Source organism: Eumetopias jubatus, unplaced genomic scaffold (assembly GCF_037043125.1).
Source record: "Eumetopias jubatus isolate StellerSeaLion01/CBP00866 unplaced genomic scaffold, mEumJub1_p1.0 scaffold_7, whole genome shotgun sequence".
In the NCBI taxonomy this organism is placed as follows: domain Eukaryota; kingdom Metazoa; phylum Chordata; class Mammalia; order Carnivora; family Otariidae; genus Eumetopias; species Eumetopias jubatus.
The window spans coordinates 31,827,675-31,852,085 of NW_028274813.1; the positions used below are offsets into that span (position 1 = coordinate 31,827,675).

The 24,411-nt window shown below is 41.1% G+C and overlaps 1 protein-coding gene across 4 annotated transcripts in view; it reads right to left on the reverse strand.

Annotated features, from left to right (window-relative positions):
* Positions 1 to 24,411, reverse strand: part of EXD2 (exonuclease 3'-5' domain containing 2) — a 53,919-nt gene that overhangs the window by 3,830 nt on the left and 25,678 nt on the right. For 3 of the 4 annotated variants that reach the window (XM_028097974.2, XM_028097947.2, XM_028097955.2), the window contains exons 3-8: positions 20,808 to 21,064; positions 16,094 to 16,220; positions 9,434 to 9,765; positions 8,091 to 8,197; positions 7,710 to 7,845; positions 2,451 to 2,807 (exon numbers count right to left, since the gene is read on the reverse strand). In XM_028097974.2, the coding sequence (XP_027953775.1) occupies positions 2,451 to 2,807; positions 7,710 to 7,845; positions 8,091 to 8,197; positions 9,434 to 9,765; positions 16,094 to 16,220; positions 20,808 to 21,064 (1,316 nt within the window). Of the gene's footprint in view, positions 1 to 2,450; positions 2,808 to 7,709; positions 7,846 to 8,090; positions 8,198 to 9,433; positions 9,766 to 16,093; positions 16,221 to 20,807; positions 21,065 to 21,514; positions 22,037 to 24,411 lie in introns of those variants that run through there. The other variant, XM_028097987.2, reaches the window with a different exon arrangement.

Genomic DNA, 24,411 nt, shown 5'->3' on the forward strand with positions numbered 1-24,411 from the left:
GCATCTTTCCTACATCTGCCTTTTTAAAGTAGCCTGGACACACTGCACACAGTCCAACAGAAAGGTGTTCGGGGATTCTGAGCTGTATTTGTGGGAAGGCCCCTGCAGGTTGCTCAGCCCCCACTCCAGGGGCCGTACTGTCTGGCTGACAATGAGTGAAGAATGTCGTTGGTCTTTTATTTCCTCCAGGGTTACTCAGGTACCAGCCGCCCTTCTTTTAAGTTATTCATTCTCAACCATACTTAGTACCTATATGGGGCTGTTACATCACCCCACATGTTCCAATGTCTCAAACACTGGAACACCTACATGTAAAATGCAAGGTGGGACATTTCTTTAGTGCCTGCTTCCTCCCAGAAAGAATGCCAAGCCGGCCGGCACAGGCACTCCAGCCGGTGGTATTGTAATAGCATTCTGTGGTGACAGGCGGGAGCTCCACCTGTGGTGAGCACAGCATACCACGTGGACTTGGTGAATCCCTGTTGTACACCTGAAACTACTGTAACATTCTGTTGATTGTGTCAACGATGCTTCAATTTTAAAAAAATATAAATAAAAAAAGATGGGGGCACCTGGCTGGCTCAGTCAGTAGAACATGCGACCCTCGATCATATGGTCATGAGTTCGAGCCCCATGTTGGGCCTCAAGATTACTTAAAAAAAAAAAAAATCAACAAATAAAAATCTTAGGGCACCTGGCTGGCTCAGTCAGTGGAGCATGCAGCTCTTGATCTTGGGGTTGTAAGTTTAAGCCCCATGTTGGGTGTAGAGATTACTCAAAATTACAGTCTTTAAGAAAAAAAAAAAAAAGAATGCCAAACCGCATCCATGAGAGACATGTTTTGGTCCTATGAAATAGTTGTGCAGCCGGTGCTGTTTAATGGAAGATGAATCCCTGCCTTCTTCCTAACTAAGCAGAGAGACCTTAAAAAGTGCTCTAATGCCCTGCAAACAGTGCTTTCACCTCCCGTGAGTAATGACTACTTTTCTTGAGGAAGCCCCTACCCTATGGACTCAGTTCCCCTCCTTGCACCCAGACCCCCCTCTCAATACCCTCTCCCCAATTCTAGCAGTGCTAGTGCTCTCTCGGGGTCTGCAGCCACTTTACTGCTTAGCTCACAAGTGTACCACTAACATGCCTAGCTCCCCCCAAACAGCTATTCTTCTCGGCCCCCGACATCCAAGTCCAGCATCCCTCTATCCAAGTCAGCAAGGTGATTGGTTAGAAAGGTCCGTGGCTCAAAGGGGAAAGTTTAGTTGTTTTAGCAAATACATCTGGGAACTGGCCAAAGGAACCAGTCTCATTAATTTCTAATCAGATCTTGGCAAGTTACTTAACTTTAACCTCAGGGTAGCGAACATAAAACTTGGAAAATAACATCTATTCTACAACCTCATAAAATAGTTATAAGGATAAAACTCATTAGTACTGTTTTTTTTTTAACTTCTAAAGATTTAAGAAATGCAAGATATAATGCTAGCAGTTACCAGTAAGAAATCTAAATCCTATTTCATAGGGTTGTTAGAAGAACCAATTAAGGCAATTTATAGAAAGTTTATTAGCTTGGTTAAGTAGATTAGGATATCTATAACTGTTTGATAAATGTTGCTGCTATCTTTAAGATTTTTGGGTAATGAAACTGTATAGGCCACCAGCATCACTCTCATGGTTTTGTGAACTTATCAGTGCAATTCCTTCAGTCCCTAGTACTACTGGAAAAGTGATACCAGGAAGCAAAACTAGAGCAGGTGGCCCAGAGTCTCTTTCACTCAGCCGTGTACCCATTCATTTCTCAGGACCATTGGCTTCTCATTGAGGAACACTGAATTAAGTCACGAGTTCAACTCTGTACTCATGGGGAAGGAAAGAAAGCAAAGAAGGAAGGAAAAAGGAGAAAAGTAACATGAACAGTAAGAGCAATTCTGGCCAACATTCTATTCGGTGGGCCAGGACCCTGAGTGCAGATGAGACAGCGAACATGAATCCAATCATTGGTCTCAGTTCCCACAGACCTGGGTAAGATAAGAGACATAAAGCTACATACGTTGTACTTATGAGCAACTTCAGAGACCCGAGGGTATTTTTTGAGGATTATTTTCATCTCCTGTGCCGACTTTAGGATTTACTTCTGCATAGAATGTCTAAGGCACAGCTCCACTGCATTTGAGCTTATCTGCTGATCATGAAAACGACTGGATGTAGATGACCCTAAAGGGTCAAGGACAGAAGGCAAGTCTCCTATGGAAAGGAAATTCTCAAACTGATTCTTCTCTCCCAGCCCTACGGTATTTTAAGCCATTAGACACTCAGTGGGAGAAGAGGAGGCTATGCTCTGCACTAAATGGCTAATGCCCCGCCCCCTTCCTGGCAAGCATCCTCACTAAGTAGTCAGGGTTAATGCCACTGGGTTATTCCTCAATCCCTTCTCAGACCAGAACTGTCCACTGTACCTTGTCTCCAGGCTGGCAGCCTCTTGAAGCATCTCATCCGTGACTGTGTCTGTGTTATAAAACTCTCTGAGTGCTTGCAGCAGCTCCTCCTTTCGATGAGCAGGCAGGCTCTCCGCGTTGAGCAGGGCCCTGGCCCCAGAGCGTACCTGCCGGCGCTCAGGGTCTTCCAGCAGGCGCAGACCCTCCTCGGAGCCAATAGGGGCCTGGAACTCTCTGGCCAGCTGCTGCTTCAGGTGGTTGTCATAGTAGTTAGAGATGGCGTGGCAGGAGGTGCAGAGCAGAAGCACATCGTGCGAGTTGTGGTCCTTCATCTCAATGGGGAAGTGCTTCCGGTACTCATGCGGAATCACGTTCTTCCTGCCAAGCCCACCCAGAAGGCAGTGCTCGTTAGCAAAGGACACAGAACACAGGTGGAGCTAGGAGGCAGGCCACTGGGATTCTCATCTGGGCCTACACAGGACTGAGAAGCCTTGGGCACCACAACCCAACAGAGATTAAAGGCAATACTGCTTCTTCCACTCTCGGCCTACCTACCTAGCTGTGCCTTAGTTTCCTCTCTCCGAGGAGCAAGTTCATACCACCTGCTAGCAAGAGTCAGCGGAGGGCCAAGGCAGGGGAAGGCTAATAACAACTGTGCTCCCAGAAGGAAAAGTATCAGAGAAATGAAAAAAAATTCTAATGACCTTTAACACCTGGAAAATAACTCGAGTCTCAAAGCATGTAGCAGGTCCCTCTACTCCTGAAATTTTGGAAGCCTGGTGACCTAAAAAAAGCAAATTTCGGGACGTCTGGGTGGCTCAGTCATTAGGCGGCTGCCTTCAGCTCAGGTCATGATCCCAGGGTCCTGGGCTCGAGCCCCGCATCGGGCTCCCTGCTCCGCGGGAAGGCTGCTTCTCCCTCTCCCACTCCCCCTGCTTGTGTTCCCTCTCTCGCTGTGTCTCTCTCTGTCAAATAAATAAATAAAATCTTTAAAAAAAAAAAAAAAGCAAATTTCCTCATCTGAGGAACCCCTTACTCAGACTATGTCCGTGGCTCATCAAGGCCCATGGTTCTTTTCTAAGGAGAACTGAGCTCTCAGGAAAAACTCTTGGCATTCACAACTATTTGTCTCACTTAGTAAGAGGAGAGTAGGAAAGTGAGTTACTCCACTGAAGCCAGGGAGTACAGCCAAAGTGTGCCTTCAGGCCTCTGAATACAGGCATACCTCACTTTACTGCACTTTGCAGATATTGCATTTTTTACAAATTCAAAGTCTGTGGCAACTCTGCATCATGCAAGTTTATTGGCCCTGTTTTTTTTTTCCCAACAGCATTTGTTCACTTTGTGTCTCTGTGTCACATTTTGGTAATTCCCTCAACATTTCAAACTTTTTCATTGTTACTATATTTGTTATGCTGATCTGTGATCACTATCCTAGGTGTCACTATAGTAATTGTTTTGGGAGGCCATGAACCACGCCCATGTAAGACAGTGCACTCAATAGATAAATGTGTGTGTTCTGATTGCCTCACCAACCGGCCATTCCTGTGTCTCTCTCCCTCTCCTCGGACCTCCTTACTCCTTGAGATGCAATGATATTGATATCAGGCCAATTAATAACCTACTACAATGACCTCTAAGTGTTCAAGTGAAAGGAAGAGAGGCATGTCTCCCACTTTAAATCAAAAGCTAGAAATGATTACATTTAGTGAGGAAGGCATGTCGAAAGCCAAGACAGACCAAAAGCTAGGCCTCCTGCTGCAGTTAGCCAAGTTGTGACTACACAGGAGAAGTTCTTGAAGGCAATTAAAAGTGCTGCTCCAGTGAACACATAAATGCTATGCAAACCAAACAGCCTTACTGCTGACATGGAGAAAGGTTAGTGGCCTGGACAGAAGACCAAACCAGCCATTCGGTTATCTTAAGCCAAATCCTAATCCAGGGCAAGGCCCTAACTCTCTTCAATTCTGTGAAGGCTGAGACAGGTGAGGAAGCTGCAGAAGAAAAGTCTGAAGCTAGCTGGGTTGGTTCATGAAGTTTAAGGAAAGAAACCATCTCCCTAAACATCAAAGTACAAGATGAAGCCCCAAGTGCTGATGTAGAAGCTGCAGTGAGTTATGCAGAAGACCTAGCTAAGATCATTAACGAAGGTGGATACACTTAACAGCAGATTTTCACTATGGATGAAATAGCCTTCGACTGCAAGAAGATGCCATCTAGGATTTTCATAGCTAAAGAGGAGAAGTCCATGCCTGGCTTCAAAACTTCAAAAGCCAGGCTGACTCTCTTACTTGGGACTAATGCAGCTGGTGACTTTAAGTTGAAGCCAATGCGCATGGACCATTCCAAAAATCCCAGAGCCCTTCAGAATTATGCTAAATCTACTCTGCCTGTGCTCTCTAAATGGAACGACAAAGCCTGGATGACAGCATACCTGTTTACCACATGGTTTACTGAATATTTTAATCCCACTTGTTGGGACTACTATGCAGGAAAAAAAACCAAAATTCCTTTTAAAATATTACTGCTGGGGGTGCCTGGGTGGCTCAGTCAGCTGAGTGTCTACCTTCGGCTCAGGTCATGATCCTAGGGTCCTGGGACGGAGCCCCACATCAGGCTCCCTGCTCAGTGGAGAGTCTGCTTGTCCCTCTCTCTGTGTCCCTCACCGCCCACTCATGCTCTGTGCTCTTTCTCAAATAAATAAATAAATAAAATCTTTAAAAAATAAAATATTACTGGGGCGCCTGGGTGGCTCAGTTGGTTAGGCAACTGCCTTCAGCTCAGGTCATGATCCCAGGGTCCTGGGATCGAGCCCTGCATCGGGCTCCCTGCTCGGCGGGAAGCCTGCTTCTCCCCCTCCCACTCCCCCTGCTTGTGTTCCCTCTCTCTCTGTCTCTCTCTCTCTCTCTATTAAATAAATAAAATCTTTAAAAAAAATAAAATAAAATATTACTGCTCATTGATAGTGTATCTGGTCACCCAAGAACTCTGATAGAGATGTACAGCGAGATTAATGTTCTTTTCAGGTCTGCTAACACGATATCTATTCTGCAGCCTGTGGATCAAGCAGTAATTTTGATTTTTAAGTCTTATTATTTAAGAAATACATTTCATAAGGCTATAGCTACCATAAATAGAGATTCCTCTAATGGATCTGGACAAAGTAAACTGAAAACCTTCTGGAAAGGATTCACCATTTTAGATGCCATTAAGAACATTCATGATCATGGGAAGAGGTCAAAATACCAACACTAATTAACAGGACTCTCTAGCCCTCATGGATGACTTCGAGGGGTTTAAGACTTTGGTGGAGGAAGTAACTGCAGATGTGGTGGGAAACAGCAAGAGAACCGGAATTAGAAGTGGAACCTGAAGATGGGACCGAACTGTAGCAATTGTTTTATCTTATGACAAAACTTAAATGGATTGAGGAGTTGCTTCTTGTTGAATGAGCAAAGAAAGAGGTTTCTTGAGATGGGATCTACTCCCAGTGAAGAGGCTGTGAAGCTTGTTGAAATGACAACAATGGATTTAAAATACTACATGAACTTAGTTGACTAGGCAGTGGTAAAATCTGAGAGGACTAACTCCATTTTGGAAGAAGTTCTTCTATGGGCGAAATGCTATCAAACAACATCACATGCTACAGAGTAATCATTCATGAAGAGTTAATCGATTGCAGCAAACTTCACTGTTGTCTTATTTTAAGAAACTGCCACAGCCACCACCCTGATCAGTCAGCAACCGTCAACATCATGGCAATAACCTCCCCCAGCAAAAAGATTACGGCTCATTGAAAGCTCAGATGTGGTGAGCATTTTTTAGCAATAGAGTATTTTTATTTATTATTTATTTTTAAAGTAATCTCTACACCCAACACGTGGCTCGAATTCATGACCCCAAGAATCAAGAGTCACATCCTCTACTGGCTGAGCCAGCCGGGTGCCCCAGCAATAAAGGTTTTGTTTTGTTTTGTTTTATATAGAGAGAGTGAGCGGGGGGGAGGGGCAGAAGGAGATGGAGAGAGAGGCTCAAGCAGGCCCCATGCTCAGCACAGAGCCTGATGCAGGGCTGGATCTCACGACTTTGAGATCATGACCTGAGCCAAAATCAAGAGTCGGATGCTTAATCAATTGAGCCAGCCAGGCACCCCAGCAATAAAGTATTTTTAAATGAAAGTATATACATTGCAGGGCGCCTAGGTGGCTCAGTTGTTAAGCGTCTGCCTTCGGCTCGGGTCATGATCCCACGGTCCTGGGATCGAGTCCCACTTCGGGCTCCCTGCTCAGCGGGAAGCTGCTTCTCCCTCTCCCACTCCCCCTGTTTGTGTTCCCTCTCGCTGTGTCTCTGTCAAATAAATAAAATCTTTAAAAAAAAAAAGTATATACATTGTTTTTTTAGATATAACATTACTGCACAACTAACAGTCTACAGTGTAGTGTAAACATAATTTTTAAATGACTGGGAAAACCAGAAAATTCATTTGACTCACATTTTTTTTTGAAGATTTTATTTATTTATTTATTTAGAAAGAGACGGAGTGTGAGTGGGGGTGGGTAGGAGCAGAGGGAGAGAGAGAATCTTAAGCAGGCTCCATGCCCAGCATGGACCCCAATGCGGCTTGATCTCATGACCCTGAGATCATGTCCTGAGCTGAAATCAAAGTTGGTCATCTAATTGACTGAGCCACCCAGGCGCCCCTAAAGATTTTATTTTTAAGTAATCTCAACACCCAACGCGGACCTCGAACTTACAACCCCAAGATCAAGAATCGCACTCTCCACCGACTAAGCCGGCCAGGCACCCCTGACTCACTCACTTTACTGCGGTATTTGCTTTATTACGGTGAGCTGGAAACAGACCTGCAATATCTCTGAGGTATGCCTAGGTATGCCTGTACGCCACGAACAGTATCAAGGCTCAGAAAGTTGTGAGCCACTCATGGGAAGATTATAAGGACACATAGAGAAAGGCAGCTTCTGAAAGAAATGGGTCCCCAGTCTTTCATGAGCAAAGGGGAACCACTCTCTTTATGGCAAACTGTTACTAAGAAGAGTACTGCATTCTTAAAACCAAGAACGGGGCTCAGGATAGGCAGGAGAGCACGACAGCAGGACCACACAGAGGGGAGAAGTTCTCAGGAAAACTGCGATGACCCCTACAGACAAGTCTCTCAGCCAAAGCTGGCAGATTCAACCAATACCTGAGAGCTCCACATGTGGCTACCAAGGCAGTTTCCATCAGAGGCAGACAGTCTGGGTGGCCCAACCCCACACTCACCGAATGTATGAGTCTTTCTTGCCACAGACTACACACAGGTTCTCTTTAACCATCAAGTAATAGTCTCCTGGAGATTCGGGTCTTCCTGCAGGTTCAAACTGTAGCTTGACCACAAAAGGCTCCTCACTCACCAGCTCTTAGAGAAAAGACAAGAGGTCAGCGTTTGCCCACCTGTCCCTCAGGAAAGAAGCCCCACCTGAAATGTTCTCTGCAGTGTCCTGGCAGAGATCATGATTTCTGGCTTCTGAATAGCCACGTCCCACTTGTCTCAAGGTCGTTCTGCCTTCTCCTATCCCTCCCTGCCCCTTGTCTCTCTCTCCACTCCTGCCTGTACCCACATGCACCTAAATGTAGATGAAACAGGACGGGTAAGTCTCACACCTCCAATGCCTTTGTCCAGGTACCACTGAGCTTTCCTTCGGTCACAAGTGCAGAGGGGCTGTCCATCAGGAGCATGGAGGAAGCAGTTATCATAGAGGGGTGATTTTCTGCAGGGAAAGGAGAGATTAATCTAAAACTGGAAGCTAGCTCTGAGCCAAGGTATCAGTTGCCTCCCATGTTGTCTTTCTTTTTTTTTTTTTTTTTAAGATTTTATTTATTTATTTGGCAGAGAGAGATTAAGAAAGAGCACACAAGCAGGGGGAGCAGCAGAGGGAGACGGAGAAGTAGGCTCTCCACTGAGCAGGGAGCCCGATGTGGGGCTCGATCCCACGTGACCTGAGCCAAAGGCAGACGCTTAACCGACAGCCACCCAGACGCCCCTCCCATGTTGTCTTCTGAGTGACTCCAGCTATCCTCAACATTAGGGTCAAACATTACATTTATGGAAAAAAATAGGGCAAAAAAAAGCGTGTTTGTTCCTCCACCTGCATGGCCTAGGAACTAAAAATGAATTCATTTATCTAGTTTTTATATTTATGGAACAAGGAGTGAGTTGGGTAGTATATACACAGCTCGGCTGTGAAGGCGAACAGGAACAAAGCACCAAGAAAACTGCTCTACAGAGTAATCACTGGATTAAACAAAGTAAATTAAAATTAAAGAACTTCAAGCTGAAGTAACAAGGGCCACATGGGTTTATTTCTGGCTCATACGCAATACTTGCTTCAATTTAATCATTCATTTCCGAAAGGCACTCTGCTACAGGGATCAAACTTCCACTCCAAAGTACTTACTAGTCATCTTTTTGCAACAGAGGCGTAAGTTGTACAGAAAAACTCTCACTGGTTAGAGAATGATATTGGCTTAGAGCTGGATGCCTTTCTAAATAATCAAATACCAAATGAGGAGGAAATCAGATGATGCATTTCTCCCGAAATGTATGAGGCAAATTCATGTTATTCATTTTCGCAGATATCCTGAGCAAGAAAGGAGTAATAATTATACCCTCATTTATAACTAGAGAAGTTACAAGGCTCAGGTCATATCAGGATCAGTAACAAAGCTAGGTTAAGCTCTCCTTATATCCATTCAATTCTAAAAATTACAAAGTAAAAGAAGGGGAAAAGGAGGAAAATACACAAATAGATCAAAGGATAGCTCCAAATGTCCTTGAAGGAAAGGAAAAATCATATTAACCTCTGGGGGAAAAATAATTTAACCTCTGGAGCACCTGCTACCCTACCACACAACCTTCTCCCCAGACCCAAGATGAAGCATCATGACTTTTGCTGGAGGCTGGGCTTCTGAGTCTCTCTCTACCAGACAGAGAACAACTCAGTTACCTGGCGGAATAGCCCACCCCCAGGGGCTTTCTTTTATGCTTTCTGGGATCTCTCCCTTGGTGGTTGCCTGCCATCATTCCATCTGTCTTAGACTTCTTATTTCTTGGCTTCTGCTGAGCTTCTGCTGCTTCCCCATTAACCTCTTCCTCCAGTCGGCTGAGTCCTTTGCTTCGGAATGGGATGTCTACCACATCCTGGCAATTTTCCAAGGCTTTTCTCCAGCCCACGTGGTCATCGTTTTCATCTAGAGTTGAATTCCTAGAGAAAGGGTATCCAAGAAGATGGAGAAAGAGAGCCACTGAAATCTGGGCATCCCTGGCAGCATAAATCACCTGAAGAGAAAAGTCAGAGATCAGTGGAATCTGGAAGGCAAACCAGAGAGTGCAATTTCCAAGTCAATCACAAGGATGCAGACAACTTTCAGAATTCTAATTCAAGATGTACAATACCCTTAGCACCATGTACTTCTTAAAAACCTTTTATGATGAAATATTTCACACTATATGAAAGTAAACTGAATAGTATAATCAATCTTCATGTTTCTTGTCTATGTTAAAATAATGACTTTGAATAGTCAAAAATCCTAACCTATATAAACCCAGTGAAGTTTCTTTCTATCTGTTACCAAACCTGATAGACAGATTTTTCTCAAGTTTGGGTAAGGGTAGTCACCACAAGTTTGACAACTAGTACATGAAATTCACTTTGGAGGTGGCCATCATCTAGAACACCTGAAGACAAGATTTACTGAGAGGCCTGTGTGACTTTCAATCAGAAACAACCTGCCATTAAGATGTGGAAAACAAGCATGGGTTTCAAGCATGGGCCTCAAATCAAAAGTCAAAAGGGCTCATTTCTGGAATTCATTTATTTAATAATGGTAAGCCACCCTCCAAGCAACTGGTGACGGAAAAGCTGGTCATAAATAAAAGTAGCCAAAACTATCATTAATAGCTTTTCCCAACAAAGGGAGTAAAGACTTTAAAATTCCTTTAATTTATCTTTAGTAACCAAGCCTGGTAAATAATACTATTAGGGAGGATTTTTTATGCTTTTAGAATAAAATAGGTTTGGATAAAATCTTCCACCTAGACTCAACAATCTATACATCTACCAGCAGGTTGTATCCCACAGGAAAAGAGTGTGCTTGAATGTGAACAGTTTAAAGTGCTTTTTAGGGGCACCTGGGTGGTTCAGTCGGTTAAATGTCTGCCTTCAGCTCAGGTCATGATCCCCGGGTCCTGGGATCGAGCCCTGTGTCAGGCTCCCTGCTCAGTGGGGAGTCTGCTTCTCCTTCTCCTTCTGCCCCTCCTCCCACTCATTCTCTCTCTCACTCTCTCTCAAATAAATAAATAAATAAATAAAATCTTTAAAAAAAAAAAAAAGTGCTTTTTAACAAACTGTTAAGAAAACCAAGGCACTTTCAACAGATGCTGTTGAGACAACTGGATGACCACATGTAAAAGAATAAAATTGGACCCCTACCTCACATCACACACAAAAATTAACTCAAAATGGATCATAAACATAAATGTAAGAGCTAAAACCTAAGACTTGTAAAAGAAAACATAGGAGTAAATGTTCATGACCTTGGAGTAGACAATGATTTCTTGGATACAACACTAAAAGCATAAGTGATAAGCAAAAAAATAGATTAACTAGGCATCATCAATATTAAAATCTTTTTTGCTTCAAATGGTGACCTCAACCAAATAAGTGAAAAGACCACCTGAAGGATGGGAGGAAATATTTACACATTATATATCTAATAAGGGACTAGTGTCCAAAATATATAAAGAACTCTTAAAAGTCAACAATATAAAAACAAACAACTCAATTAAAAAATGAGCAAAGGATTTGAATAGATGCTTCTCCAAAGAAAATATACAAATAGCCAACAAGCACATGAAAAGATGTTCAGCATCATTAGCCACCAGGGAAATGTAAATCAAAACCACAATGAAATACCATTTCATACCTACTAGTATGGCTCTAATCAAAAAGATAGTAACAAGTGTTGGTGAGGATGTGGAAAATTGGAACCTTCACACTTTGCCAGTAAGAATATAAAATGGTACAGCTACTTTGCAAAACAGTCTGGCAGTTCCTTAAACAGTTAAACATAAAGTTTATGACCCAGCAATTCCACTCCTAGGTATACACCCAAGACAAGTAAAAACATATGATATATGTCCACACAAAATTTTATACACAAATATTTATAGTGGCATTCCTCGTAACAGCCAAAAAATGAAAGCCATCCAAACCTCCACCAACCGATGAATGGATAAACAAAATGTAGTATATCCATATAATGGAGTATTGCATAGCAATAAAAAGAAATTAAGTACCAATAAATGTTAAAACATGAATGAACCACAAAAACATGCAAAATTAAGAAGCCAATCACAAAAGACCATATATTGTATGATTCCATTTATATGAAATGTCCAAAATAGACAAATGTATAAAGACAAAAGGTAGATTAGTGGTTGCCTAGTGTTAGGGTGTTGTGGGGGGGATGGGATGTGACTATAGGATGGGAAGTGACTGCTAATCAGTATGGAGTTTCTTTTTGGGGTGATAAAAATGTTCTAAAATTAGTGGTGATGGTTGCACAACTCTATAAAAATACTAAAATCCATTGATTTTTACACTTTATTATTTTTTTTAAGTAGGCTCCATGTCCAACATGGGGCTTGAACTCACGATCCTGAGATTATGAGTCACATGCTCTACAGACTGGGTCAGCCAGATGCCCCAATTTGTATACTTTAAGTGTCTGAATTATATTGTATGTAAGTGATACCACAATAAAACTGTTAAAAAAAGAAAAAAAGAAAGGAACCAAGGCACAAAGAAGTGACTTACGTAGGGTCACAGAAAGTCAGAAATAGCTGCAGAAAACAAATTCAGATAATTTGACTCCCAAAACTCTCTCACAGGATAATGTTAACCTGAAGATACCAGCTAAATCTTTCCAATAACAACATTTTGGAAGGATGAACAAGTGGCGACCAACTTGGCAAACAAGAGAAGGCTAAAATCTAGGCCTAGGGGGGTGGTAAGCCAAAACTCCAAGAATTAAGTTAATTTGAGCCACAGAGAATGGCAAAACATTAGGAATGGGAAGCACCAGGTATCTGTGAAAGTAAGTACGTGTAGGGGTGAAAACAAGAAGATTAGGCGAAAGCCTCCATAAAAAACACTTAGAACCTAAACCTTGTCCTTTATACCACAGGGCTGGCAATAACTCCTTCTCCAACCCCCCCCCCAAAATTAAAAGTTTAAGTCCTATAATGGCTAACTCACAGAGGATCTGGATCTAGTAACACCAGGCCTGGCATGGGGGGAGGGGGGGGCAAAGTGTCACCTGAGAAAGGGACTATGGGAAAGTGTACATATGGACTGGTGAAACTACAAATACCTTTCCCCACTCAGCAACCAGAATGTAAGCAGAGGGGCTTATACCTCTTGGGCAGAAAACTAGATGATTCATCTCTGGAGAAAGTGAGTAGCCTGAGAAAAAAAGAGTTTCAGTTACTGACATGTGACTATAATCTATAGGCACTGATAATAAAGCCCACTGGTCCAAAAGCCCTGGCTATATTTGCTATGTTCTCAATCCATTTCTTAAAATTCAAATTTAAATAGCATTTTATAAAATCTCATTAAGCTTTATGTTTATAATTAGAACAAAATATTGAAAGAAAAGAATGAACAGGGGCACCTGGATGGCTCAGTAGGAAGAGCGTGCAACCCTTGATCTTGGGATTGTGAGTTCGAGTCTCATTGTTGGGTGTAGAGGTTACTAAAGAAAATAAACTTAAAAAATTAAAAAAAAAAAAAAGAATGAATAAGAGTCTTTGGAAATTCTGAATTCTCACAATAAAAAGGATCACAAATTTGGCTTCAAATTTGGTAGCAATTAACTTTTCCTCCCCAACTTTTTATTTTAAAAGTTTTCAAACCTAAAGAAAAGTTAAAAGAATAATAATGCCAACTGACGTTCACGACTGTCAATACTTGCTTTATCTCTTTATAATATGGACACCGCACACTCTTTTTTGCCTGAACACATTTCAAAATTAAGTTGCAGCTATTATGATACTTCATCTCTAAATGTGTCAGCATGTACTTCTGAAGAACAAGGACATTCTTCTACATGACCTCACCATTACCACACCCAAGAACATTAAAAGTGACAAAGTACAATAATACACAGCTCTATCTGAACGTCTCCAATTGTTCCAAACATGTCTTTTCAGATGGTGCAAGATTCTGGATTTTAATAAACTTATAGAATTGCACAACCCATCACCACAATCAAAACTAAAACACCTCCATAACCTCAAAAAGAAACCTTATTCCCTTTAGCAGTCATCCTCTACTTCTTTCAGCCCTAGGCAACCATTAAGTTCTGTTGTCTCTATAGATTTATATATTCTGAACATTTCATAAAAATAGAATCTGATATGATATTTTACAACTGGCTTCTTTCACTTAGCATAATGTTTTCAAGACACTTCCATGTTGTACCATGTGTCTTTTTTATTTCTGAATAATACTCCATTATAAGGCTATACCACATTTTACTTATTCATTCAACAGCTGATGGACCCAATCAACTTTTTAATGTGTCTTTAAATATGAATGGACAGCCAAGTATCTAAGCATTTAAGAAAAATATTTAATGTGACCAAAAACTAATGATGTAATATATGGTGAGTAACATAACAATAAAAAAATTAATAAAAAAATTTAATGTGAAAGACAAAGACCAAATCAAACATTTCAAATAAGGAACTCAGAGGAAAATGAAGCAATACAGGAAGAAGAAAACCTCAGAAATCTTTAATACTCTAAGATAACAGAAGATACTGTATCTATTACACAAAAACAAAGTAATTTTAAAAGTGAATGTTCAGAGGACACCAAGAATCTCTTGTCACTTAAAATTATGATAGGAATAATTAAAAATTCAATAGAAATGTTAGAAGATAAACTTGAGGAAATTTCCCAGAAGGTAAAACAAAACATACAGAGATAGAAAAATCAGAGAGAAAATATTTTTCCTAGGAAATCAGAGGATCAATTCAAGGGGGTCCAATATCCAAATAATATGAGTTCTAGAAACAAAAGGGAGCGAAATTTTCAAAGAAATATTATGAGAATAATTATCTGAACTAAAAGACATGAGCTTCCAGATTGAAAGGGTCCACTGGCTTCTAATACTAAAATGAAAAATAGCCCACACTAATGTATATCATCATGAATTTTCGGAACTAAGAATAGGGGCGCCCGGCTGGCTCAGTTGTTAAGCATCTGCCTTTGGCTCAGGTCATGATCCTGGGGTCCTGGGGTCGATCCCCGCATCAGGCTCCCTGCTCAGAGGGGAGCCTGCTTCTCCCTCTCCCACTCCCCCTGCTTGTGTTCCCTCTCTCGCTGTCTCTCTCTGTCAAATAAATAAAATCTTCAAACAAACAAACAAAAGAAAAAACAAGAATAAAGTGAAGATTCTCCAGAAAGGAAAACAAGTGACATGCTCCGTATCAATACTGGAAGCTCTAAGACCGGGAACATTACCTTTGAATTCTGAAGGAAAATGACTTTCACCCTAAACTGCTGTACTCAGTGAAAATATCAGTTCATAGACAGTGAAGCCAATATCTTTTCAGACATGCAGGGTATCATAAATTAATTTCCTATGCTCCCTTTCTTAATGTACTCCAAGACAAGGAAGGGAAAAGACATGGAATTTGAAAGACAGAGGATCTACTCCAGAAGAAAGGTGAAGGGATTCTCTAGGCTGAGGGTAAATGCAGATTCCAGGGTCAGAGCTGGGCAGCAGGGCTCTTGGAAAGAAGCAGGATGACAAAGGGTTCTGTCTGGAAGGGACAGCTCCAAGGGAAAACGAAAGGAGTAAGTCACCTCATGTGTCAGAACCGGCCAAGAAAAGATGTAGGGTTCCATTAAAGGGTCCGGGCTTGAAACAGTTAATAGGTATACAGAAAACAAAACAAACAAAACTACAAATTATTACTCCTAGGAAAACAAAAAGTTGTATAAGAAAAAAACTTAATTGTAGCTTACTATGTGGTTCAGCTAAAATAATATCAATATAAGTAGATATTAATCTGATAAAAATGATGATTTAGCTATATTGGGAAGATGGGGAAGGGAAAAAGTATTTGTCTGGGGACGGAGGAATTACAAGAATATTAAATCATGTCTTCCACTGTAAGAAGTCAAAAGATAATATGAAAAATAAGAAAGAGTAATATATGCATGTAATTTAAATTTATAATGGTAATTACCAGGAAGAAATGAAATTGGTTGCCAGTGAGTGGGAGGAAGACACTGTTTCTTACAATGTCTTATAACACTTTGGTTTTCTAATTACGCATTTGTATTCATAATTAAAAAATTACATTTTCTGAAATGCCTGGCATATAGTAAATGCTCAAAAATATAAAACACAATAGGGACTCTTACTCTGTTACTTAAGTACCATTTACAAACTATAGACCAGTTACCTTCAGTGAGTCTCTTTTCAAGTATTTCCCCCCAATACTTATATTTGAAGATTACAATTATACGAACAACTATACTTCACAAGCAATGGCTCTTCCATTCTTCAACTACTCTGATAAGAAGTACCTGGTCCTCAGTAAGATGCTCAGCATCCCAGTTGCTACAACGAAGTAGAAGGGACTTGTCAAGTGGAAAGTTCAAAACTGTCTCAGCAAGTGATTTCAGGCTGAGCCCATTACAGAGCAAATTGTTTCTATAAGAAATAAGTAAGTCATGTATCAAAAATGGGCAAAAGAAGAACAGGCAAATCAAAAAAGACATTTAAATGGCCAATACACGGATGGCAGACAATTAAACTCACTAGACATCAGATGAAATAAAATAAAAATTATAAATAATTTATCAGATTGCAAAGATTTAAAAAAATAACTGTATCTACTATTGGTGGAACACGAAGAATCAGTCTAATCTAAAATTTGTGAACAGTCCATTTTTATAAGCTTTACTGAAAACAGTTTAACAATAGAGAGCTTTCAAAATTTTCAACATGAAAATTCTCTGATTCAAGAATTCCACTTCTAGGAATTTATCCTAAGGACAAATGCACATAAAATGATCTTCACTGCAGTACCATTTATAGGAGCAAAGAATTGGAAACAACCTAAATGCCCATCAACAAAAGGCTGGTTAAATATCTATGCAATTAAATTCCATACAGCTATTAAAAATAAGGATGTGGATGGGCACCTGAGTGGCTGAGTCGGTTAAGCATCTGACTCTTGGTTTTGGCTCAGGTCATGATCTCATGGGTCCTGGGATGGAGTCCCACACCTCCCCTGCCCTGCTGGGCTCCATGTTCAGCCAGCAGTCCATTTGATGATTCTCTCCCTCTGCCCCTGCCCCCCACTCATATAAATGCTCCCTCTTTCTCTCTCTAAAATAAATAAATAAGTCTTAAAAAAAAAATAAGGATGTGGATCTATATTGATGTGAAAAGATGTCCATGACATATTAGTTAAGTAAAAAGAGACTGTGGGAGAAAACATATGTTGTGGTCCCTTTATGTTACTATATATACCACATTCCAGATGTATGTGTGTGAGTCTAGTTATGAGAGAGACAAAGCACAAAGAGATAACTAGAAAGATATCAATCACATGTTAGTGATATCTCTGGGTATGGGATTTGTGGTGATTATCTATCTTCTTTATATGTTTCTATATTTGCATTGGCTAGTATTCATGTAATTATTTTTCAAATTTGAAAACTGAAGGTACAAAAAAACACAAATAACCTTTCTGCCCTTAAAACACTTTCTGATTAAAATAGCTGCAGGGTGGCAGAAAAAATTAATTTGTCCAAGGTTCGGAGATACCAAACAAGAAATAAATGTGAAATTAAGAACACATTGGTCTACATAAGTGGAGCTGACTTCCTGGCTACCGAGTGAGAGACTAGAAGTTTTAGAGCAGGAAGCTTAGAGGTGGGGGTTCACGTCAGGGTTACTGCAAGCAGGACTCCCTCAAGTACTGTAGGAAATGAAATCATTATAATGATGAAGAAAAGGAAGTCTTTCCCTACAAAAACCAGCAGTAATTGATGGATTTCATTACCCCCAAAAGGCAGTACTGACTAAAAAGTAAAAACAGGTCCAGACATACTTAGGGAAAAATACATAATGTCTTGGTTCAATTAATGAAAATTAAGGCTTTGGGAGACAAAAAACTCTCTTCTGTTTTGTTGGAAATTATAAAAGTAATGAATGCTTATTATTAAAAGTTCAGACAACAGGAAAGCATCACAGGTGAAAAGTAAAAGCCTATCGCCCCATACTTCCACTCCTTAGGAATAATGACTCCTAACAGTAGGCTGTGGCCCCTCCAGACCTTTTCTTTTTTTTTTTAATTTAATTTAATTTTATTGTGTTATGTTAGTCACCATACAGTACATCGTTAGTTTTTGATGTAGTGTTCCATGATTCACTGTCTTTGTATAACACCCAGGGCTCCATCAGTACATGCCCTCCTTAATACCCATCACCAGGCTAACCCATCCCCCTGCCCCCCTCTCCAGACACAAATAGATAAACTGATGGTTACGTGGAGGAGGAGATAACGTGTTTTTGGTATCTGTTCTGGTTTTTGCTCTGCAATGTGCTGTATTACTTAATATATCAGATACTTCCATTCATGATAAGTATAAATGTACTTATTTCATTTTTTTTTTAAGATTTTATTTATTTATTTGACAGAGAGAGACACAGCGAGAGAGGGAACACAAGTAGGGGAAGTGGGAGAGGGAGAAGCAGGCTTCCCGCTGAGCAGGGAGCCCAACACAGGGCTCGATCCCAGGACCCTGGGACCACGACCTGAACCGAAGACAGACACTTAACGACTGAGCCACCCAGGCGCCCCTATTTCATTCTTTTTAATAGCTGTATAATTTTTCAAGCATGGCTATTCCTTAATTCTTGAAATTATTACCCTCGTTGAAGGACAGCACTTAATTTTTAAGCTACTTAATTCCATTTAGGTCAGTCTTTTTTTAAACGTCATATTTGGAAAGGTTGCACATTTCTTGAGAATTAATTAAAAACAAGATGCCATCTTTGCCATTTCAATTCACTAGGAAAGATTCCAAAGTCAATCTCTATAATAAATTACCTCTAGTTAACATATAACACAAAATATAGAGAGTAAGAAGAAAAGCATTACCAACAAATGTGCTCCTCCCAACGTCAACTGAAAGTAACAACTACTTATGGCAAATGTCAGGAGCAACCTATAGCTAACAGTGCGAAGTATAATCTTTGCACTATAATGTCAAATGTCTTAAACTATAATGGCAAAAACTTCTAATTTTACTACTAAAAAGTGTTCAACAATAAAATAATTTTTAAAATGTTTTTAAAAATCTCATTAAACATGGAAAGGCCCGATAAATACTTCATTCTTATTTCTAGAGAAGTTCATGGTAATATTCAGCTTTGGCCAAATTCTTATTTTGATGCGTGGCCATTTTGCGCTTAGTGAAATGGAGAATTCGTGCACCTCTCATTTCTATCTATTCATGGAGAGGACTATAATTGCACAGAAGAGATCAGGAAGGACGCACTGATTGATGAGGGCTCTGAGGGAGGTAGTGACAATGACGACGATGATGAGAACAGTAAGAGCTGAACACAGCAGTACACCGCACTGTCTCTGGGTGACACATTCTTTCCAAGTTCTTCACACAGTTTAACTCTTGCAATCCTCACACCAATCCTGGGAGGCGGGAACCTAATTATTGCTGCAGACTAGGGAAGTGAGGGACAGCCACCGCACAGCCCATTCCAGGGTCAACTCTTAGCTCCTACACCCATCGCCTCTAACAGAAGAGAGTGACAGCGGACACCTCTGGGGAGGTGGTGCCCAGCGGGGGGGGTGGGGGGAAGGCCTGGTGAGAGGTGCCTGTTGGGGTGACACTCCAAATACTTTCACAGATTTAAATTTTTCTTACAGTAAAGATGTCAATATATTTCTTGAAAACGCTTGATAATTTACAAGCGTTGTATTTACATAAGATAAACTACTAAGTTAAAACTAAAAAATGGTAAGAGATTTTAATCAGGCCTTCTCTTAGTTATTAAATCCTCTGAACTTTTGGGGCGCCTGGGTGGCTCAGTCATTAAGCGTCTGCCTTCAGCTCAGGTCATGATCCCAGGGTCCTGGGATGGAGCCCCACATCGGGCTTCCTGCTCGGCGGGAAGCCTGCTTCTCCCTCTCCCACTCCCCCTGCCGTGTTCCCTCTCTCTCTGTGTCTCTCTCTGTCAAATAAATAAATAAATAAATCTTAAAAAAAAAAAATCCTCTGAACTTTTAATGTCAGTGTCATCTGAGGTAGGGAGAGAGGCTACCTCGCTCCACATTATTAAAATGAGGACCACACACACACACACACACACACACACACACACGCACGCACACGCACACATGAGAAGGTAATTGCCACTCCCGGAAAAACAAGTTAGAATAGAATTTCCATAAGAATAGAATTCCAAGGAATAGGGAAATCTCTCTCTCCCAGTAGCTCATTTTAGTCTACCACTACTTTTGGCCTAAAGCAGGGTTTGCAGACTCAAATGTTTATCAGGAGGAGTTGGGGTTACAGTGGATGAGAGAGGTGGGGACTCTGGCGATTGAACAGAGCATGGGCATCTAAAGACACCAACCTCTCCCCAGCAACTGCTACCATCTAGAACCCCTGACCTTGCTTAGTCAAATCATCTGATTTTTCAGAAGCCCCAAATACAGACTTTTACATTAAATCTTCTGGATTTAAACTAAAAATTCCCAAAAAATATCAAATGGGGAGCAGCGCCTGGGTGAAGTATCTGCCTTCCGCTCAGGTCATGATCCCAGAGTCCCAGGATCGAGAGCCCCGCCTCGGGCTCCCTGCTCAGTGGGAAGCCTGCTTCTCCCACTCCCTGCTTGTGTTCCCGCTCTCTCTGTCAAATAAATAAAAATAAAATCTTTAAAAATATATATACATCATATGGGGAAGAAATAAATAAAAGCAAAATCAAAATGTGAAGCCCTAATTTAGCCAGTGGTGCTATCACTTTACAACCTGTAGCTTATGGAGACACCTTATCAATGTTTCATCTAAGAAGACCAATCCTAGGTAACTAAAGTTTTCTCAGAAGCTGGAATATTTCCTCACAGATTTATATGCATCTCAGAAGCCTCTAGGCTTCTAAAAACTTTTGGATGCTTCCTTACTGTTCTCAGGACTCCACAAATCTTGCTAAGATATTTGCCCCACAGCTCCAGGAACCCCAGCATTCATACAACCCTACCTCTGCCTCATGGCTAGGTACCGGAGGTCCAGGCACCCCTTAACCACGAGGCCGTAGTCCCGCAGAAGCTTGCTGGCATCTTCTGAACATCCTACTCCAACTTTTAAAACAGTGCCATCTGCCAAAATGTCCAGCAAAGTTTTTGGTAGTGTTTTTCCTCCACAGATCAGCTTGGGCAAGCGAACTAAGACACAGAAGCCACTTGGGGAGGCCATTTGAAGGAGTGACAGAGGACTGGCTTTGCCTTCCGAATTCACCTGCAACAGAGGAAAACAGGGAAACAGGTCATGCCCTACCACAGCACCAAGTACAACATGAAACTGGCAAAAAAAAGTCTAAGAGGGACATCCTTAACTTCCCAAAGGAAGCGGCTGACCAAATTTTGGTTCAAATAGGAGGAGCCTATGCTAACAAATGCAATGGATTCTGTGAAGAAGCAACCTAAACAAATGTGAGCCTGAAATGTGAGCAGTCCAGAAAGAGTGACACAGAGGAGAGCTGGCTGAGTCACGTGAAACGTGCTGGTTTTAAAAGTCTAAGTGAAAAAAGGCTAAGGAGTAGAGTGCCAAATGATAAATACATATTTTTCATTATCCAGACTCTCCAACACGCGTGCTAGGAACGCTACTCATTTACCGTATTGTTACTGCCTCAAGATCCAATTTTTGACAACAGGTAGAAAATACAGTACTATAAGTAACTGGTACCTGCCAATATAATTAAATCCTGGTAGCACAAAATGCGTTCTCAGCATTTTATGATCACAAATGGTGTTCACTAAGGAAAAAAAAAAAGGTATATTGAGCATAAGCTAGGATCCTTGTATCTTGAAAAGAAAATCACTTCATATATTAACTGATTTAGTTTTAGGGCGCTTGGGTGGCTCAGTTGGTCAAGCGTCTTCAGCTCAGGTTATGATCCCAGAGTCCTGGGATCAAGTCCCGCATGGGGCTCCCTGCTCAGTGGGGAGCCTGCTTCTCCCTCTCCTCCCTGCTCATGCTCTCTCTCGCTATCTGTCACCATCTCTCTCTCAAACTGATTTAGTTTTAATCTTTTTGAGATAACAGATAAGTTGGAGAAAAAAGCTGAAAGCTAAGAAATCATTCCCAGAAAAATTTACTTGCAAAGTTCACATTAATGAAAGATCCTCTAAAGCTATCCCACAGAACCCAGGTTAAACATCCAAGAAATCCCAATCCTCATTTTTCGGGAGAAGAAACTTAGAATACACTAATAATAGTGTATTCTATTATTAACAGATATATAATAATAACAGAATACACATGCAGGCATAATGTATTCTACTATTAATAGAATTAATAGAATTCTATTATTAACTAATAATAGTGTATTCTATTATTAATAGGTATATAATAATAATGACAGAATACACATGCAGGCATAATGACAAAGTTAGGACTAGTACCAAAATTCCCCGATCTAGAAGGGCAGTTCTCAACCGAGATTCATTTGCGCCCCTTCCACTACTCCAGAGAATATGGCAACATCTGGAGAAACTTTTGGTTGTCACAAGTTGGGGGATGGGGTGCACAAGTATCTAACTGGTAGAGGTCAGACTGCCACTAAACATCCTACAATGTACGGGATAGCCACCCACGACAACGAATCACCTGCCCCAGCTATTTACAGTGGGGAACCCCACCCTGGGCAGTGTGCTGCTCTCACTACCGCGGATCATCATGCCAGGCCCTGGGCCACGCGCCACTGTGGCTATAAAGTTACGCAAAAGATGGAATGTGACTTAGGGATTACAGCCTTATTGGTAGAGTACAATAGACATAAGCCCACACCGTCAGAAATGACATGGTAGGGCACCTGGGTGGCTCAGATGGTTAAGCGTCTGCCTTCGGCTCAGGTCATGATCCCAGGGTCCTGGGATCGAGTCCTGCATCAGGCTCCCTGCTCCTTGGGAGCCTGCTTCTCCCTCTGCTTCTCTCTCTCTCTCTCCCTCTGTCTCTCATGAATAAATAAATAAAATATTTTTAAAAAAAAGAAAGAAATGACATGGTAAATACCAAAGGAGTGGTTCAAACAAAGTGTTACAAGTAATCCGAGGTAGGATATTTCATAGCTGAGGTGACCAAAACCACAGAAAGGAGATAGTCAAGATTACAGAGCTGCTGTTAGAAACAAAACTCAGAGACCCCTCGTCTTTGACTTCTACTTCACGAACTCATAAAAAAATGTCTGCGACATACATGCATATATAAATATGTATTTATATATGGCGCCTGGGTGGCTCAGTTGGTTAAGTGACTGCCTTCAGCTCTCGTCATGATCCTGGAGTTCCGGGATCGAGTCCCACATCGGGCTCCTTGCTGCTCAGCGGGGAGTCTGCTTCTCCCTCTGACCCTCCCCCCTCTCATGTGCTCTCTCTCTCTCTCTCATTCTTGCCCTCTCAAATAAATAAATAAAATCTTTTTAAAAAATAAATAAATATGTATTTATATATTATAAACATGTAGTACTATTTGTAGTACTATATTAACATGTTATAGACATTATTAAACATACACAAAAGTAAAAACTTTTAATGAATAGTGCCATCAAAAATCATAGACAAAATTTCTAACACTTCCTCTGTATTTCAGTGATTCACTTAGACAGCAATGATTTAGAGTCTCCTTTCTGAGGGCCAGTGGATCATCCATTTTGGCTTCAGGAAGTCGAGCTGATAAAACTTTCTGGAAAAGCCCACAATTCTTTAAATGACCCCACGATGGCAGCAGAGAGTAAAGAATGATTTGGGACCATCTTCTGGGCTTTGAACAGATTAATGAGCACCCTTAGTCTATAGAGTTTATGGTATCAGTTAAATTTAGACCATGTCTTTGAGATACAAATGAGTTTGTCCTTTTCAAGTGACAGAATAAAGGCTTAATAAGCCTGGCAAGTAATAAGACGATGAGAAAAAAAAAAAATAGGAGGCTGGAAAGAGAACAGGAGACAAATCAGAGATGCTGAGAGAAGCCAGAGCACATAAGTCCTTAAGTACAGATAAGTAATTAAGACATGTCGGTTTTATTCAAAGCAATGAAAGGGTTTTAAGCAGAGGACTGACATGGTCTGACTTTCATTTTTAAAAGTTCACTTTGGTTACTAAATGGAGGAGGGATTGTAGGTGCACAGGGGTCCAAGCAGGGAGGACAGTCAGGAGGGTTCTACAAAGGTCCAGATGAAAGTCACGTGAGGCTTGGGCTAGGGAGGAAACAGAGGAGATGTAGAGAACTAGATGGAGGCAACATCTATTTTGGAGATAGCACTAGGTAGTATTACTAGGAAGGGGTTAATGGTAAGGAAAAGGAAATAGACCTCCAGTAGGCCTGAAGCCTGGGCCTGCAGAACAATGCTCTTTGGAAAATAACCTTCACTTCATTCAATCTTTGTTGCACCAGTTATTTGCACCTGTTGATCAAGGATATCTGTAGCCAGAGACTCTAGAAAATATCAGGCAGCAGACAGGGGCCAAAAAGATATTTAACACCTCCATCCCCACCTTCCCAAGAGAAAGGCATGTTTTACCTTCTAAAACACAGCAGAAACCTCATTTTGTACAAGTGATTTGTGCATAATTGTACATTAC